Here is a 20,483-nt window from a genome sequence, read left to right on the forward strand (position 1 = left end):
GTGTTTTTGCTTTCAAGGGCTACAGGACTTTGTTCACTTCACTCATGCATGAAAAAACAGACATGTATGTTAATTCATTATAGTACTCCTTTTATGTTCATTATATCACTTTATATCATAAGATGGCAAAACAAATGAGTAATAAAAATATATACATACTGGTCTCCTTTACAAGCTAAATATTTATTATTTAGAACAAAGTAATCAATTAAAGGCACTACTGGCATCACTTCTAGATGAACATTTATTTACAAATATGCAAGAAAATTTCCATGACCTGTGATAATCTTAGTACCCTAAGTAGTTTATATAGTAAGTCCCATCCAGACTGAACAATGCTTCTTGGAGGAGTTAGGTAACAGACATATATACACTTTGGTCATTAAATTAAGATGTTACCAAACATCTTATCTGCCAATATTAGTTACTTGCCAATGTATCAGTATCTGTATTTATAACATCTGATAAATAATAATTTACAAAATGAAAAACAAACAAAAAACAAAACAAAACAAAAAAACCACAGACACAGCACACTTTCACTATGTTTTAACTGATGATGTTGCATAGTCTACGTCTTCCCTTTTGGCAACATGTGTTTGGAATGGCACAAGCACAACAACCCGCTGATTCCAGCAGACTTGGACAGAGTCGAAGTGAGTAATCCATCCAAGTTCTTGTAATAATAAAACAATATTCAAATTACACTGTCATATTATCTTAGTAAGGAATCATAAATAACTACGTATAACAACTGTTATGTTTATGTTTCATATGTGCAAACAGATAGGACATATGTAAATCACCAAATATCCGTAACAGTCTTAAAAATCCTATACTGGTCAGGCTCTAACAGCAAACAAGACAACAAGCTTCACCTCAAGTCACCTGACCAAATTCAAAAAAAGTCCTATGTTTGTTTGATTTCAGCAGAACATTGTTGAAACACCGTCTGTGCTTTAATACCAATGATCTGGCTTATTTCATGCATGATACATATCATGTATCATGCAGAGTTTTTCAAAGCTGATGTAATGAAAACTTTCAACTGTTCACTTATTTTTATAAAGATTTCTGTTTTTCCCCTGGCCACTAAAAGAGGGAACAAATAGTAAGAAAATAGTAAATAAAACGTCACCTATATGCATCATGACTTGTTGAGGACTTTGGACTTTAGTGTAAAGCCTCATAAGAGGAAGAGGAAGGCATCCTTCAAGACCTGGTCCCACTTTTAAGTCAGACAGAAGGATTTTAAAATGGCTTGACAGAAAAGCTCAAAGTTCAGATAAACCTAGACAATATAGTAATCTTTTGCTTACAATAGCAAACAGTAAAGGTTGGACATAGGAGAAGAAAGGGCTATGTAGCGCGGTTGTAACAGATAAAGCTGGCAAAAGTATAAAATCAATACTTGAAACATTCTCTGGAGAACCAAACAGTAAACAAACTGAGCCCCAGCCTGTGAGGAAATTTTAACCTTCACAGATCCAATATCCACAACTGCCAGTGGGTTGGCCCTGCAATAAGGCAACTTTATTAGGCCATCTTGGGGGAAAGAAAGTATGCCTGCTGGAACAGACTCAGTGGGATTCTGTATTTTTAGGATTTCTGTGAATAAGCCTCTTGAAAATTCATTGTTGATTTCTGAAAAAACTCACTGAAACATGTGAAAATGCACTGTATAGTTCTGCCTGCAAAATATAATATCCTTCAGCAAAAAACAAAGAAATCTTACACAACAACCAAACAGAACAAAACCGAATTTGAGAAAGAGAAAGTAGTAGTCTTAACAAATGTTGACACGAGACACAAAAAAAAATAAAAAAAAATAAAAAATAAAAAATAGTGGTCTGCAGGAGGAGCCCCAGCAAAAGCTGACGAAAGGAATGAGATTCAAAGAAAAGATCTAAGCTATCATAACATTGCAGAGACCTTTCATTAGAGGAAAGGGGCTTGGTTAAAAGTACAAAGCACAGTGCAGCCAAGCAAAGAAGCTCGGATCTTTGGTCAAGGCTGCTGGTACATTTGATGATAATGAATTTGTAATTATAATATTTATTATTGTTGGGCAAGACAAATGTGTTTTGGCTATGAGCCATTACCTGCCCTAAATCACAAGTGGGCTGATTGCACTGATAACCACTCAGAGTGGAAATAAATAATACAAATTCTAGAGATGCACTAAATGGCCAGGAACCAAAATCAGACGATTTCCAAGGTTCTAGGCCTGGACCTGTGACCGGCTGGTCAGCCTCCAACATGTCTGATAATGAGCCAGTCTGCTTCATGCATGAGCAAAACAGCAATGCAAATAGATCTGTGCACACTCACAGCCATATGCTAACATGTTGTTAGCATGGAACTTTTCAATGTGTGCAAAGAAACCTAATGAGAAACTTAAATGACCTTCAATGACTTAAACATGGATATTTTAATAAAGCTAACAAAGGCAAAGTGGCTAAAGCTAAAGCTCATCAGAGCCAGTTACAAGCCAGCAGCCAGCAGGTATGAGCAAAAGGTATGAGCAAAAGATAAAAGCAGTTGTGAGGAAAATTATGGAGATAAGTGAAAAAGTGAAAAGGATTCATGTCATCTTATTTGGTAACTTTATAAACATACTGAATAATGATGTAGGAACCTCACATTTGCATTGTTATATAAATTTGCTTTTGTTTAAAAAGATTTAAATAAGTACAACATTTGTACTCATTTACAGTTAAATATTTGTACCAATAATAATAGACCACTTTATTTTCACTTTAAGCTATAAAGCACTTTACTGCTATAATGACTATAATGAATTACTTTTATTATGAAAATAATAATTTGCCTTCAAGAAAAGTGTTTCTGTTTATACTTCCAGGTATAGTTCTTAAATTTAAATTGGAATTGGACAAGTAAATTGCAATTGGTGTGTCTCTAACAAACTCTTATTAGTCAGTAATCTATTTGAAATGGTCAAGTGATTAAAATTTGGAGTTGAACGTATTGGTGATCACACAAGTACAATCACCAAGGATGTTCTTGTCTTTGGTATTGATTCTGAAGGAAACAGCAGTTCATGCCATATTCATGTGCTTGAACCAATACTTTAAAAAGCATTAATCACTATAACACATACACATTTTGTTTTGCTTATTGTTCATCCAAGGTTTGAGCCTTTAAACCATATTTAACACATGCTAGAAGTCAGACGAAACGTCTCTGATAAAACCCTCCGTACTAAGGAGTGAATCCACCTCAGCATGAAGGATCGTAGTGTTGCATACATTTTCTGGAAAAAAAAAAGATGATTTCTTCAGCAGCTTGTAGCTGGAGGGGTTATGATGCTCTACCTCTTTAAAATACCCAAAAGTTCTTCTATTCCAGGCAACACACATAGCGAGGTCGTGGTTTTCACTTGTTTTTTTTTCTCTTCTGTAGCGAGTCTTTTGACAGTGTTTTGGGATTGTTATCATGCTGAAATATTCCTGTTCTGTTGAGCTTCTGACATTGTTACCTATATTTTTGGTATAGCCATAGGAATTCAAAGTGCTATCTCCACAAAAGCTTTTGGCATTCACGCAGCCTTGTACTGCTGCATTCCCACCTCAATGCTTCACTGTCAGAACTATGCAACAATGTGGCAGTTCTGGCCAGGTTCACAGCAAGTGTGCTGGATCAAATATTATACAGAGAGATTTATCTTCATCTCACCTGACCATAGAAAATAATTCCAATATACTTCCAATATACAACTCATTTTCTTGTTCTTTAGCAGAGGGCAATCTGACTAAGGTTTTTGTTTGTTTGTTTGTTTGGGTGTGGGGGGGTACCAAAGACCATAAAAAGTTTTTCTTTAGTTTGGGGTTTTTTTGTTTGTTTACTTTGGTTTGTTTTTTCTGGTGCAAAATGTGTTCCCCTTGCATCATTACCTTGTTTATCTTTTCTCACTATTCCACTGTGTTTTCTTTCCTTTTCTTTTGTTACCTGTCTGTGTACGTGTTCCTGTTCCACAGTATTGTGTGTGGTATTCATTTTCTGATTTAACTTTGTAATCTATGGTTACAGTCCCTTTTCTTCAGCCAGAACACTAGCCCAACAAGTTATGGCAAATACTTAAATACTATCTTTTTTTTTTCCTTTTCTTTCTTTAAACCAACTTCTCTGCTCTTTGGTTTACATTTGGCTCCTCTTCCTTAAACTGAACGTTAGAATTAGTGGTACTGTGACTTGTTGTTTACCTGCTAAACATAGCTACAACTATGTTTTGACTAATGTTTCCCTGGTCACTAACCTTTCCAATTTCCTACAGGTAAATATTTTCCATGTGGAGTTTCTCATATTCATTGCTTTCATAATTATTTATTGCTTATGTATCAGTGATTGCACATGGTTTATATTTTGGTTTTTTATCATTTCAGTATAGTTTCTACAAAGTCTTTCTTTTGCTTCTTCAACAGAGAAAACTGTTGGAAATACTACAGTTATTGAAAGGTGACACACTTTTGAATCATTTTACCTTTAACAGACTCGACAGTGGTGAACTCATTACTATACAGTGGTCACTCGTTTATTGCGGAAGTTTGCAGGGAACATTTTCACACTTTTCTCTCTTGTTTAAACACTCTCAAAGTTCAAACCTTCGTAGAATAATAAGTCCAGTATTAAAGAATGAAACCAAAGATCAAATCCTGTTTTGAGGGGTTCATGTTCAGGGTCCAGAACATTTGAATAGAGCAGCTGCGAGAGAATTCAACATTAATGAATCAATGGTACGGAAGTAGAGGAAGCAAGAAGAATGAGTTGAGTAAAGTTTGACTTATCTGACTGTAAATAAATAAATCAGTGAAACAGCGAGGCCGCGAAAGGTGAACCGCATTATAGCGAGGGATCTCTGTACTATAATATGATATAATACTATAATAGACAAAATAAGAACCTGAAAGTGAATCTACTAAATAGAAACAATATTCAATTCTAGTTAAAAATAGTCACAATAAGCCAACGTGATCAAAGTCTGCTTCAGCCATCTGTTCAGCTTAGAAGGCAAAGTCCCTGGCTGTAAACCAATACAGTTTAACAACCTTGTAACAAGTGATCCAGCAGAGGTGCAACCAGAAAGTAATTGCTGCTCTGATACTGAACTGTAACAATTATAGCTTGTTTACTTGTTCATTAATATTGACACCATTAGACTTCAGAAATTCTCCAAACATTATTTACTGTAAACAAACGAGTGGATTATCAAAAGTATGACTTTGCCCTGGCTATGGCTGGTAAGTAAAAACCGTTTATGTTTATGCCATAGATTTATCTACCTGTGTCACCAGGGGCTCCAGAAGCCGCTCCACAGTCAAGGTGCGAATTTCAAGACTCTTTGGGTCCCATTTCAATAGGATTGGGGAGGTGGCGGTCGTCATGGTCTCTGTTAAAAACAAAATAATTAGAAGTTAGAAACATGTTCATCTAAAATGTATTGGACATGAAAAAAAATCTTACAATTTGCACAAAGTAAATTTCCCCATGTGCTGTTGAAGGTATTCTGGGGTATTTACATAGATAATGTGTTCAGAAAGCAATGTTTTGCTGATAATGGTACAGGGGGGCAGAATTAAAAACGTGCAGGTATGTATGTATGTAAAGCTAGCCAAATGATAAGTGCACAAACACAATAGGTTTCAGAGTGGGTCAGGCTTTTGATGGGGGGGGTAGCCTTTCTACAGCAGCATTGTGTTGTGGATCGTTTCAATGGAAGGCAAAGTTTCAGTGGAGTCTGGAAACAGCAAATGCTGGCTCTGCACATAAAAAAGCTTAGTCAACAATTTCATCAAACCATCAATGAAAGAGTGGTCACTTCTCTAACCTTAAGCCACTGCAATTAACTTATTAATTAACACCACTAGTACAATATATGTCTCCTAATCTGTAATCTACTGAGTATAGCTGTAGTAAGTTCAGAGAGAACTCTATTGTGTATCACTTTAAAGGTATTTGTCATTCTGTAGAGTTCTGGCCTACATTTGTCCACACTCCTTTAGAAGAATCTGAGCAGCATTTTGATTACATCAAAGTATTCAGGTACAAACACTGCATTATTGTGCAACTGTACAATGAGAGAATGCAAATGAAGAGAAACAGTGAAGAAGGAGTGGGAAATGGGATGAAAGCTTGATAAAACTTGGAAACAAAATAAGCCCCAAGTTCAGCTCCTTCAGTTAATCCGACCACCTTCTCAAGAGCTTCCTCTGCAGAAAAGGGCAAAACCAGAAGTCACATTAAGCTCTGCAATATGAGTCTCAACTGGGCAGTTCTTCAGACAATCCACACTAAACTAGAACTATTTTTTTGATGGTAGGTTTGTTTTTGTTTTTTGGAGGGTTCTTTTGGGGGGGACTCAGTAGGTTACATTAGGTGAATGTGACTACTGAACAGCTGGTATGGGGGGTAGCAGTCTGTTGGTACTGTGGGGATGTTTCTACGGTAAGCAATTTCAGAATGGGCCAACTGGGACTGGCCAAGTCTACTGCCAATGTCAATGAGGCAGAGGGGAATAAATAATGTGAATAGGAATGACAGATCTGGGCCACAGGCTCCCAACACTACACACAGCAGGTTAAGATAGATGGACAGAAGGAAATGTAGCAACCTGGCACTATTGATAATGGTGGACCTTTATTTTTAAAAAGTTTGCAGGCCTGTACTTATGCTCATGTCATTACATTTTTGTCGCCTGCAAGGAAATGTGAGAGGGACAATGAATCAGACCTTGTGCGTCAGCTCATCAATCTATCATGCACAGCACTTTGACAAAACCTAAGGGAATGATGAATGTACTTTCTCTGCTCTGACATTTTCAAAATGTAACAAACTTGTATTAGCAGGTAAGAGTGAGTAGGGGGCTGGCTGTAATGGCATAATTCTCAATTACTTCCTTGAAAGACAGACATTTGTGCAACTACTGCTGCAGTGAACATGAGGCAGATATTTTTAAGATCCATAATTCAGTATTTAAATGAGTGCAAACTTGCTTTCATTGTAATAGCAGATTTTACTAGATGACATAACATGTGTTACTAGTAGGTTTAATCCACCGTACTTAGTTGAAATATGATATATGGTAAATTCACTCTTAACATCATTATGTTGACTAAAGGAAGAAACTATACGGTCTGCTATTTAGAACAACATCATCATTTCTACAGTAATTTAAAACACTTAATAATAGTAATAGATTGCTACTTAGAGTCAAGATAATGCAAATGAGAGCTTCTCTTGTCAAAACTAGTTAGACAGTTTTTATGATATTAAAATGTTCCTGGCAGAGCTTTGTATGTACAATAAGAATAAGCAGAAGTGATGTGAATGCTTGCGGCAGAAGAACTGACAGGAAAACAGCAGCACTGTGAAAAATACCAGTGCCCTACTGTAATGTAATAAACAGTTCACTGGTGTATGTCAGTGTAACTTCTCAAACACCAAGATTCAAATTATTTGTGATACCTTATCTAACCAAGCCATAAAAGAAGGGGACTGTGTCTATTGAGCTATTGGTTTTAAGTCACAGATGGTAGTTACAACTGAAGGGAAAATGTCAAAACCAGTGGTGCCTACATTAAATTAAAAGTGCTGAAAATAAATAGCCTTTATACAGTTTATAATAACTATTTTGACTGAATCAGCCGAGTAGTCGATCTGCCAGCTACATTGATATTCAACATATTGTCTAGTTTATTTGTATTTATAGAAATACTACCAAACATTTTTCAGCTTCTAACTTCTCAGAAGTGAGAATTTGCTGCCTTGTAATCATAAACTAAACATCTTTGGGGTGTGGACTGCTCTTCATACCAAACATGACATTTTATATGTCGCCTAGGATTCGTATAATGTTGGTTATGAACATTTTTCATCTTCCTCTGACATTTTAATGACATTTTAAACACCAAACATTTGGTTACTAGGGTAACCCCATGAAAACAGAGTCTGAACAGCAAGCAGCATTTGAAAGAAAATTAATTGGTTAATCAGAACCATAATAAATTGCAGTGCAATAATAAAGTCATGCCGATAATGATAGTCCTTCCTGTCTTTACACTGAATTAGTATAAGCTATGGAGAAAAGTAAAGAAAGCATGCTTTCCACAGTAATGACTACACAAATGCTTTCATCACTGCAACACCACAAATGAACAACAAATCACAATCAACGTATGCAAGTGAATAACATTACTATAATATAGCCAGTGAAGGTGAATGTTCAGATGGTTTATGGGTTGTTTTTTGTAAATTTCACCACAATGTCAGTAAAACCAGTATACACTTTAAACTGTGAAAAAGTGAGAAATATTAATATTAAGTTCACTGTCATCTACCATGTATCTGTAATGCACCTATGTTAATAATAAATCAAAATGTTTCAAAAATAGTCCAAAGCAGGGTTTCCGATGATGCAAAGCAGAAGCAGGAAAAAAAGTAAAAATTCAGTCAGGATGTTTCGACAAGATTACATCTTTCACAGAGCCAGAATATAAACAGCTGAGCGACTGCCATCTGTCAAAGAGATGTCATCTATAACATCATTATTCACCACATTCAGCTGCACAGTGTAACAACAAATATGATGAAACAGAATGATACGTGGGGACGCATTTCTGAAAAAAAAAAAAAATCAGACTCTCATGTTTATCAGTAATACAGTACTGCCATCTGACTGAATGGAGTCACATATTCATAGTTTTCAGTGAGGTGGCTGGTATAGAGAGCCACACGACGGAACGAACTGGTCAACATTGGACACTTCATAGTACTGCAGCACCAGCTCGTTAATTTTCTACCTTTTAAACCACAAATGAAGAAAACAAATTACCCACTCCATTATTTCAATCACTGAAAACAGTGAAGTCCCTGCCAGAGCTTGACTTTGTCTGTGTTTACATATATCTTACGGAGGATCCTTCCACAGTGAAAACATACAAAGGTACAGGCAGTTCTAAGGATTTTCAATCTGGATAGGTCAATAACGCTCCCTTTAAGCAGGTGAAGGGCACGAAATTCGTCACTGTCACAGCAAGGGTGAGTGCTAATTAGCAAACAGAGGTAGCTAATGTTAATCAATTGGTCATTAGTTTCAGGGTCAATGTGGTCAGAGTTCTGGAGGAGTAGTGACACAGTAATGTATTTTAAAGGTTATATGACATTAATCCAAAAGAACCTTAATTGACAACCTGGGTTACAGAAAAGATTTGGTCATTTAACTACTATGCATGTACAGCAGGTGTTAGGAGAAGTGTGCAATTTGCATGCAATGCCATAACACACACGTCACCAGCATGAGTGAACAAACTGAATAGCTGGCAATTGGTGCATCTCCCATTTCAAATACAATTTTGGGCGGGTTTAAAGCATCGGTAGTAATCAACAGCAAATAATATAAGTTTCACCAGGCGAGTGAGATGAGGTTAGCTGTGATTTCAGATATATTTATACATAAAATGGTCACTTAGGGGTAAAGTTAGAAAGAACCCTGGAGCTCTTAATTTTCCTTAACTTTTTCTCTCACCATGCATGTGTCATGATCCTGGGTCCGGTTGACCCAGCGTTTTGTGTTTCTCTTTTAGTGTGATTTTGGCTCTGCTTTTCCTTTGTTTAGTGTTTACTCTGTTCAGCCCGTGTGTGTCCTTGTATGTGTAGTTCCTGTTTTATTGTGAAAGTCTCTGTCTTATCTCAGTGTGTTCAGTTTACTTTCCCCTGTCTCGTCAGGTCTGATTACTCCCAGCTGTGCCCTCCTTTTGTGTCTCATTCCCTCGTTATCCTTCTGTGTATTTAAACCTCGTGTCTGCCTCTGTTAGTTGCTGGTTCGTCTGTGTTGCTCCCCTCCGTGTTCTCGTGTTTTTCTCCCTGCATCTCCGTTTCTCGACCCAAGGTTTCAGGTTTGTTTGTTAGCTCTTCCCAGTTTAGGTTTTTCAGTTCTTGTTCACCTGCCTTTGTTGTTTGTGCCCACGCGTGTAAATAAAGACTCACCTGCACCAGAGCTGCCGCCTTTTGGGTCCTCTCTATAATCTCCACACGCCTGCCACACCGGGCGTGACAGCACGAACCAGCCACCATGGACCCTGCGGCATTCAATCCGTCCGAGGAGCTCCAAGATGACATCACCTATAATGTGGAGATCCTCCTCGGGAAATGGCTGGAGAACCCTCCGTATGACCTTCGCCGCGCTGTTGAAAGCCGGCTTCAACGGCTCTTTTCTGGCCTGCCATGGCTTTTGGAATCTCTTCCTCCGACCATGAAGGCTTTTCTCCGGCGCACACCTCACCTTCTCTCAGCCACTCCTGCCTCGCTGCCCGGCCCGTCGGAGCCGTCTGCGGGGAGGAAACGCCGATCGCGCCGCCGGCGCGCCACCCCACAGCCGGACGTCCGGACTTCTAATTCGCCGGCTGTGGTGAGTGAGGACTCCTTTCTGTTTTTGGACTGCGTGACTGTTCATTCTGGGGCTGTCTTTTGTGTGGCAGATGATTTTGGGAACAGTTCATTGCCTGCCCCGCAGCCACTCTCTGCTCAGTTAGCTGCCCCGCAGCCACTCTCTGCTCAGTTAGCTGCCCCGCAGCCACTCTCTGCTCAGTTAGCTGCCCCGCAGCCACTCTCTGCTCAGTTAGCTGCCCCGCAGCCACCCTCTGCTCAGTTAGCTGCCCCGCAGCCACCCTCTGCTCAGTTAGCTGCCCCGCAGCCACCCTCTGCTCAGTTAGCTGCCCCGCAGCCACCCTCTGCTCAGTTAGCTGCCCCGCAGCCACCCTCTGCTCAGTTAGCTGCCCCGCAGCCACCCTCAGTGCAGTCTCCAGCGCCCCCAGCGTCACCCTCAGTCCAGGCCCCAGTGCCGCCTGTAGCCCAGGCCCCAGTGCCGCCTGTAGCCCAGGCCCCTGTGCCGCCTGTAGCCCAGGCCCCTGTGCCGCCTGTAGTCCAGGCCCCTGTGCCGCCTGTAGTCCAGGCCCCTGTGCCGCCTGTAGTCCAGGCCCCTGTGCCGCCTGTAGTCCAGGCCCCTGTGCCCCCCGTAGCTCCAGTGTCCCCCGTAGCTCCAGTGTCCCCCGTAGCTCCAGTGTCCCCCGTAGCTCCAGTGTCCCCCGTAGCTCCAGTGTCCCCCGTAGCTCCAGTGTCCCCCGTAGCTCCGCCGTTCATTCCGTCGCCAGCCTCACACACTCACCTTTTGCAGGGAAAAAGTTTGTGTTCCACCCAGGGAGTTTCTCGCACCGTAGCTGCTTCAAGCACCGTAATGCACTCCAGGGCCTCCCCAGAAGCTAAGTTTCACCCCCCAGCTAGTACTGGACCCCTGAGGTTTAAGCAGCCCCCTGAGAACCACACCACGTCAGCGTTGCCAGGGCAGAACCAGTGCTCAGCGCATTGCCAGCTGCCTTTATGTCAGCTGGTGGACTCTCTCCTTCGTGTCTCCGCTGGAGGGTCCGAGGGACCGCTCCGGCCTTTTCGTGTCTCCGCTGGAGGGTCCGAAGGACTGCTCCGGCCTTCGTTTCCTGTCGTCGCTGGAGGGTCCAAGGGGCCCGTCCAGCCTTCGTTTCCTGTCGTCGCTGGAGGGTCCAAGGGACCGCTCCGGCCTTTGCCTCCTGTCGTCGCTGGAGGGTCCAAGGGATCCGTCCAGCCTGCAGCGCCTCCGTCTCCGGCTTCCACGCCGCCGCCAGCTGCAGCGCCTCCGTCTCCGGCTTCCACGCCGCCGCCAGCTGCAGCGCCTCCGCCTCCGGCTTCCACGCCGCCGCCAGCTGCAGCGCCTCCGCCTCCGGCTTCCACGCCGCCGCCAGCTGCAGCGCCTCCGCCTCCGGCTTCCACGCCGCCGCCAGCTGCAGCGCCTCCGCCTCCGGCTTCCACGCCGCCGCCAGCTGCAGCGCCGCCGCCTCTGGCTTCCACGCCGCCGCCAGCTGCAGCGCTTCCGTCTCTGGCTTCCACACCAGCTGCCGCCTCTTCATTCACGCCAGCTGCAGCGCCTCCGTCTCCGGCTTCCACGCCGCCGCCAGCTGCAGCTTCACCATCTACGCCGCCGCCTGCAGCGCCGCCGCCTCCGGCTTCCACGCCGCCGCCTGCAGCGCCGCCGCCTCCGGCTTCCACGCCGCCGCCTGCAGCGCTTCCGTCTCTGGCTTCCATGCCAGCTGCCGCCTCTTCATTCACACCAGCTGCAGCCTCACCATCTACGCCGCCAGCTGCAGTGCCTTCGTCTCCGGCTTCCACGCCGTCACCTGCGGCCTCTTCGTCTCCGGCTTCCACGCCGTCACCTGCGGCCTCTTCGTCTCCGGCTTCCACGCCGTCACCTGCGGCCTCTTCGTCTCCGGCTTCCTCGCCGTCACCTGCGGCCTCTTCGTCTCCGGCTTCCTCGCCGTCACCTGCGGCCTCTTCGTCTCCGGCTTCCTCGCCGTCACCTGCGGCCTCTTCGTCTCCGGCTTCCTCGCCGTCACCTGCGGCCTCTTCGTCTCCGGCTTCCTCGCCGTCACCTGCGGCCTCTTCGTCTCCGGCTTCCTCGCCGTCACCTGCGGCCTCTTCGTCTCCGGCTTCCTCGCCGTCACCTGCGGCCTCTTCGTCTCCGGCTTCCTCGCCGTCACCTGCGGCCTCTTCGTCTCCGGCTTCCTCGCCGTCACCTGCGGCCTCTTCGTCTCCGGCTTCCTCGCCGTCACCTGCGGCCTCTTCGTCTCCGGCTTCCTCGCCGTCACCTGCGGCCTCTTCGTCTCCGGCTTCCTCGCCGTCACCTGCGGCCTCTTCGTCTCCGGCTTCCTCGCCGTCACCTGCGGCCTCTTCGTCTCCGGCTTCCTCGCCGTCACCTGCGGCCTCTTCGTCTCCGGCTTCCTCGCCGTCACCTGCGGCCTCATCAGCCTCGGCTGGTCCGGCCTCCGAGTCGTCACCTGCGGCCTCATCAGCCTCGGCTGGTCCGGCCTCCGAGTCGTCACCTGCGGCCTCATCAGCCTCGGCTGGTCCGGCCTCCGAGTCTTCACCTGCGGCCTCATCAGCCTCGGCTGGTCCGGCCTCCGAGTCTTCACCTGCGGCCTCATCAGCCTCGGCTGGTCCGGCCTCCGAGTCTTCAGCCTCGGCTGGTCCGGCCTCCGAGTCTTCAGCGTCGCCTGGTCCGGCCTCCGAGTCTTCAGCGTCGCCTGGTCCGGCCTCCGAGTCTTCAGCGTCGCCTGGTCCGGCCTCCGAGTCTTCAGCGTCGCCTGGTCCGGCCTCCGAGTCTTCAGCGTCGCCTGGTCCGGCCTCCGAGTCTTCAGCGTCGCCTGGTCCGGCCTCCGAGTCTTCAGCGTCGCCTGGTCCTACCCCGTCGGGGTCCGCAGCTGACCGGCCACCTTCCAGGCCACTGGCCAGGCGACATCGCCGTCGTGGGCGGCCCCCGGACCGCCTCCGCCTGGGTCGCCGCCGCTGCCGTCCTCACGGCCGACCCCCTGAACTGTGCCCACGTCGGCGCCGCTGCCGTCCTCACGGCCGGCCCCCTGAACTGTCCGGGCTCCTGGGTTGTCGGCCCCCGGGCCGGCCCCCTGACCTGGGTCCACATCGCCACCGTGGCCTTCCGCACGGCCGGCCCCCGGACGCCTTTCGCCTGAGTCGCCGCCGCAGCCTTCCGCACGGCCGGCCTCCTGAACTGCTTCCACGTGGCCCCCGCTGCCTTCCGCACGGCCGGCCCCCTGAACTGTTTGGGCTCCGGTGCTGTCGGCCCCCTGGCCGTCCCCCTGAACTGTGTCCACGTCGCCGTCCTCACGGCCGGCCCCCTGAGGTGTTCTGTTTTGGACTGTTTTCCTGTGCTCTGGTGTGTTTCCTTTTTGTCTTCTTTTGGTTTTGGGCTCGTGTTGTGTTTTCTGGTGCTCCTGTTTTGTTTTGGCTTCGGGCCCTCCTTCCTGGGCCCCCGCCGCCCGCCCTGGTCGGGTTGTTTTTTGTTTTTGGGCGTTTCTTGGTTTTCTTGTTTTGGGCTGTCTGGGGCCAGCCTTTGAGGGGGGGGTACTGTCATGATCCTGGGTCCGGTTGACCCAGCGTTTTGTGTTTCTCTTTTAGTGTGATTTTGGCTCTGCTTTTCCTTTGTTTAGTGTTTACTCTGTTCAGCCCGTGTGTGTCCTTGTATGTGTAGTTCCTGTTTTATTGTGAAAGTCTCTGTCTTATCTCAGTGTGTTCAGTTTACTTTCCCCTGTCTCGTCAGGTCTGATTACTCCCAGCTGTGCCCTCCTTTTGTGTCTCATTCCCTCGTTATCCTTCTGTGTATTTAAACCTCGTGTCTGCCTCTGTTAGTTGCTGGTTCGTCTGTGTTGCTCCCCTCCGTGTTCTCGTGTTTTTCTCCCTGCATCTCCGTTTCTCGACCCAAGGTTTCAGGTTTGTTTGTTAGCTCTTCCCAGTTTAGGTTTTTCAGTTCTTGTTCACCTGCCTTTGTTGTTTGTGCCCACGCGTGTAAATAAAGACTCACCTGCACCAGAGCTGCCGCCTTTTGGGTCCTCTCTATAATCTCCACACGCCTGCCACACCGGGCGTGACAGCATGACTGCTGTCACTCTGAAGCCTGGCTGCTTCCTTCCACAATGTATACAGCAGAGAGAACGAGAGAGTAGTATTTCAAGGCTTGAGAGTGCAACACTATTGGACAGCACCATGATAATGTCCCCACATACTTTTGAAATGTGTTTAGTTAGCCCACTAAAAGTGTATGAAAAGGTGTTATTTAAAAAACCATGAGGTCAACTCTTTTGGGACCCAGTCCCAAAAAGAGAATACCTGCTTAACTAACAAATAGCTGAACAGAGGAATATTTGGATATAGCCTTATTTATAACTACCCACCGCTTTGGCAAAGCAAACAGGCAAAAACAATACATAATGGACAATGGAATAAATCGTCATGCCCAAGACCGGGGCCTATTATGTGAGGTCATTGAAAATATTAATAAAAATGAACCACAAGTGCATATTATGCAGTCACTCTCACTTCACTGCACATTTTTATCTCATCAGTGCTGTCCCGAGATTAAAGAAACAAGTATAAAGTGTTAGTTTGTTAAGTGACTTGCATTCTGTTTCACAGCTTTCATGATTTGGCATAATGTTCTCAACTAACAACACTGTGAAAAGGTGCACACATTCAAAATAGAAGAGATAACATGACACAAAAAGAGTATCATCACAAACAGCTTCTAGATTTACCAGAGATAGCTACAGAAGTGGGACAATAGTTTACCTACTTGTCATTGTGGCACTACATTTGCTACAATTATAGCTTTGTACTTTAAATAAACTGCAGGGTACCACAACACCCCAGGGAGAGTGTCCTCTGTGAAGGCACAGATTCTCTTTCTTGTGGATCTATTTTGTCTAATTAGTATGTTTTACTCAAAAGCATCTCAAGTGTCTTAGACTGACTGGAAAAACCACATTAAAAGCAAGAAATTACCTGCCTATAAACATGATGAAGGGTTTTGATCCAAAGCTACAATGATGAATTGGTTGCTGAATCAATCACCAGCTACTGTGATAATCTCTTAACTCCAATTTCTTGAATTTGAATATTTTCTGGTACTAGTCAGTTTTTTTAACCATATTATGATAGTTTATAGACCAAACAGCAAACATTCCAATCATGAAAATAATCTGCACGTTAATCTGCAATAAAAATTAATTCAGTCCACACTGATTGTCCTGTGAGTTAGCCGTCTAACATTTTTTTGTCTGTGGAGTTAATCATTTAATTAATGTTCTTTGATAAATGGAAATAGAAAGTCCACAGTGACCTTTAAAAAGTTTGTAACATGTAGAAGATTTGTGTTATCTTTAACTGTTTGGACACTGAGCATCACTAAGATACATAATGGTATGCAAAACATACAGCAACATCTATTCAAAAAAAAAAAAAAAAGAAAACAAAAAGAAAAAGAAAAAGAAAAGAAAAGCACAGGGCGTAACCCAGAATGCAGAATGGGTCATTTGTTGCACTGAGATGAGCGGGATACAGTCAGAACGGAGGATGTCACAAAAGTTTCTAAAGCTCTGGGGACTGCCTTTAACACATGAGTAAGAAAAAAAAGCAAATACAGAAAAAGCACATTCAGGTTTTTTAAAGCGTACAAGAAATCTACAGTTTTGTCACACACTGTTTTCAGCATGCTATAAATTTGTGTGTTTTTGTTTCTTCACAGACACATGTGCAGACACAATCTAGGGATGTACCAGTTTTTGCAGAATTGTTTACCATCACGTTCCCATTACACAACTGTTTTCTCCTGCCTCAGGACAGGCTTTTGGGGAAGAGTGATTAGGTTTCAGAAGGTTTAGAGTAGCACAATTCAAAGAAGGAAAATGGGCCACCTGCTAAAATTTTTAGATTTATTCAAAAAAACAAAAACAAAAAACCTGTGATGCACCAACACTTGCATAAATAATCTACCCTCTAGGCTGAACAGTAACAGTTATCAACTGAAATTCAAAAAGTTTTGAAATCAGGGACAGAAAAGTTTTATGAGCAGCACTATGGCTCATTATAAACTTGTTTTTATGGTCTTAATTAGCCACGTTATTAAAATTACAAAACAAAAATTATTACAATCAACAAAGCACGTGCTTGATCAAGTCCAGTTTTGAAATGCTCTCTCCCAAATGATAAAATAATGCCATGTTTATGTGTTAATTTTATGGTGAAGGCCTCCCTGCTTAAATTGTGAGTTGACACGTTACACACGTTCACAAAGTAATTCAGTACATAATACCTTATGTATGTAAAAAGAAGCCCCTCTGAATTAAATTTAGAAAAAGCCACCCAGAGGTTAAGCAGCTAATATAATATACTGCAAACTCCAACTTAACTCAGTACTTCACAAGTGGAGTTCCTGCTAGTTTTATCAAGCGCTGCTGTTCAGCAATTCATTTCAGTGCCAGAAAGCAGCATCCTCGCTGCTCAATTAATCACAAGCTTGCAGATACTGTGCCTTCCGAGTTTGGCAAAGAGTGCTCACCAAATTGCAGCTTTGTTGTTAATTAGGTTTCTTGTTTTGTGTGTTGGTGTTTATAATACTTCAATTGTCTTAGTACGTTAATTATGTCTGCCTACTCAATGCCCGATCGTTAATATAGGTTTCTGTTTACCGGTTGAAGAAACTACTGTGGAACCACAGTTTTTCAGCATTATGGATAGCCCCTGAAAAACATAAAAAATAGATTAAATAAGATATTTCTTTTCGTAGTGTTAAGTACTATGCTTTGAAAAGCTCATACAATAATTGCACTCATTAGAAAACCTTCAGTTGGCCGGAGCAACTAAAATATATACATAACTTTAATCAAGATGTTTATTAGGTTAAGTGTTGCTCATCTGTGATGTTTCTTAGAAACACCTTCTGATTAAAACACACACACACACACACTCACACACAGATGGGCAGCACAGATGCTTAGCGGCTATGACAGCAGGCTCACATGGAATTTCCATACTCTTCCTTATTAGAGCGTATTTCCTTCAGGTACTGTGGTTTCCGCTTAAGTCTAAAGGCATATATGGTGGGCTATTTCAACTAAAGGATTCTTAGTGTTGGTCTGGTCGAATCCAGACTACTTAAAAATAATATCCGGAAACGGATGGATTAAAATACAAGCATGAACTGCAGACTGACAGTATTTCAGATGCACTTTGAAAGCCATATGCAGGAACTCATAAATTGTCTAAAACACTGAATTAACCATAGAATTTTTTATGTAGCAGTGGCAAAGCACACATGATTTCCAGTGTATTATCTTGGGGCTTCACACTGCTTTTTTTGATTTTCCAACTTCCATACCTCTTCTGTCTATCTAACCTAGGAATGGTAATGAATTTAGCACAAATAAATCACAGAAGCAAGAACTAAGACGACCAAGACATTAACAAAGTCAACCACAAATTGTAAAACCTCCTACAACTTCGAATGTGTTATTAAAAAGCATTCAGAACAACACCAACAATTTTTAGTGACTTTGACTTCTGCTTCCTCAAAACTCCCCTTTTAACTAATTTTAGCCAAAATGTTCCGACCAGAATGAAAATTGTGAAAGTGAGCAACAACTGTGAAGCTGAGGGTCATGTACACAGAGGGAGAGAGCACCAGGGCAAATATTTAGTGCTCTCTCTCAGCTTGAATGACGTGTTTTATTATTAGTGTGCAGAGATGGCAACAATGTGGGAGTGGCAACAATGGCATCCGTAGCAAGTTCGCCACATGCTGCCATTCTCTGCAAGTCAGCTCATTTGTCGCCTAATGTAGGGTGTTCTTGATACTGTCTGTTTTTATTGCCCATTAAACAATATTATTACCTCTGGTTGTGCTTGTGTCAGCTATTCTTTGAAATAACGCTGATGACATGGCAGAGAGACAACTGAAAACGGATGTAAAGTAATTACCTCAGTCAGCCAGATGTGAACTGGGTATTGTCTGGGTTTAAAAGGTGTGTTTCTGTGCACTCAGTTGTGCCTGAATCTTTATATTTCTGCCTTTGTCAAATCACCTCATAATTTGGTGTGATCAGAATACCTAACCTTAATATATATTAACTGGATAAATGATAGCAGAAGATAGAGAGGTGTTGTAGGCCGAAAGACTGATCGATGACCCCCTAGCAACCAGTGGTTGCTAGGGGGTCAGCTAAAACCAGTAACTGACCATCTGGAAACCACCAGTTGCTAGGGAAAAATATAGATACTCTCCAACTGGTGGCGAGTAGTTGCTGAAAGTTGCTGCCTATCACTAAGTGTAATGGGTCAAAAAAAGTATTTGGTTCTTTAAGAAAAATAACATAAAAAAATACCACACCATTGATGTAGTTGTCTGTAGTGCGCATGGAAGATGGCGACTTGACTACAAACACTGGCCAAGTGCTCACTGAGTGCTAGTGAAATAGTGAAAAATGAAACTGGAAAAAGAGATCATTAACTTTCAAAGTAAAAGTTGTACCTCTTGAAACATGTTGATTTCAGCATTAAGACCCATTTTTTATTTTGAAAGAGAAAATTCTGTGTTTCCAGTTTGCATTGCATTTTTTCACTAGTTTCACTACTTGGTCAATACTTGGCGAGTTTTTACAGACATGTCGCCATTGCGGTGCTCTACTGCCAAGCAAAGCAATGACAATGAGGGTTTTGGTCTAGCACCCTTGCCACTGGTCAAGGAATTCTCTGCCAATTCCCTGAGATTCCGACCAGTATCTCACAAAGACCTAAGCTATACAATCACTAACCAGCAAAATAACAACCCAAAAGCAATTAGCTAGCCTATTGAAAAATAATTCAATTGTTGAGTTAAATGTTAATCCAGCAACAGGAATCCTATTTTATATTTTACCCAAAAAAAAAAGCACCCGGTAAAACTGAGAGATGTGCAAAAGCCAATTAAATTTTGTTTGAGCAAAACTAAAATGAAGAAAACCCAGTAATAACAATGTTCAACAATGCATGCTCAAACATCCAGGTAAAGAAATCCCAAAAAGCTGATAATAACAAAGTTAATAGTAATAACAGTAATAAGAAAGCTACTATAACAGACAATTCATCAAATCCTTTGTTGACGAACTCTATGTAACAAAGTAACCAATAAATAATTGCTGAAGATGAACAAAATTGCTAAAGTTGTTAGGCTGTAATTGTGTTGTTCTTGTGGTAAAAGATGACAAAAATTAATCAGGTATAACCTTTTAGCTCGTTTTCATGCTCGTATCTAGTTTTGTCTGGTTCATTTCATTTTCAATGTCACAGCAATATTTAAAATGTGAGACAAACAAATTTCAAAAATAAAACCTTTTTTAAAAAAGTGTGTTCAAAATAATTTGCTCCATGTCTTTATTCAGTGAGCACAGGCTCTTCGATGTCTGAGTTCTGCTGCACCTAACTGGGCTAGTGTACCTATCAAAACAGATATGTGTAGTACTGTAGTAAAGCAGACATTTCTGTATTTATTCATGCTGAGTCACACTGTCAGCGCAAAATTGAATAAGGTTACCACACTTCACAGATCTTTCTTGCATTGTGAATGCCTAGTTGTGACAGACTATGCACATCTCTAGACCTGAGGATCTTGTTTAGAAGTAGACCAATATAAATTTAACTGCACTAACAATAAGTAGCAGCGAGAGATGCAGACAAGGGCTGTGACAGTTCATTAAGATGTCCTTTCAGACTCAGTGAACACCAGTAGCCCTTGCAACGACTCCTGAATTAAATCTTGTCAGGGAAAGATTCATTTACATATTAGTGACATTTTGATTAATGTCAAATCAAATGATACACCTCTCACACCTGAAGAACATATTGCCGAAAAGATCAAGCAGGAAGGTCCTATCATTAACCTAAAATGAGCACTCTGTCAAAGGAGGAAATCAAGCACTGGTTACTAAATGAAAAGTGGTGCTTTTAGACTGCAGCAAGACAAAGTTGAGGTTTCTCTTGCTATCGCTGAGCGATAGCAAGGCTATTTTTTTCCCTTGGTATGAGCTGCACCCTTCTGTGAACTTACCACTGAGTAGAAATCC

The 20,483-nt window shown here is 43.0% G+C and overlaps 1 protein-coding gene across 1 annotated transcript in view; it reads right to left on the bottom strand.

Annotated features, from left to right (window-relative positions):
- The window catches only part of ctnna2 (catenin (cadherin-associated protein), alpha 2), a 326,489-nt gene that overhangs the window by 286,729 nt on the left and 19,277 nt on the right, over nt 1-20,483 (bottom strand). Inside the window, exon 2 of the mRNA XM_063476233.1 lies at nt 5,301-5,407. Coding sequence (XP_063332303.1) covers nt 5,301-5,402 — 102 coding nt within the window. The 5' untranslated portion in view covers nt 5,403-5,407. The remainder of the gene's footprint in view (nt 1-5,300; nt 5,408-20,483) is intronic.

The sequence above is a fragment of the Pelmatolapia mariae genome, linkage group LG6, assembly GCF_036321145.2.
Source record: "Pelmatolapia mariae isolate MD_Pm_ZW linkage group LG6, Pm_UMD_F_2, whole genome shotgun sequence".
Classification (NCBI taxonomy): Eukaryota; Metazoa; Chordata; class Actinopteri; order Cichliformes; family Cichlidae; genus Pelmatolapia; species Pelmatolapia mariae.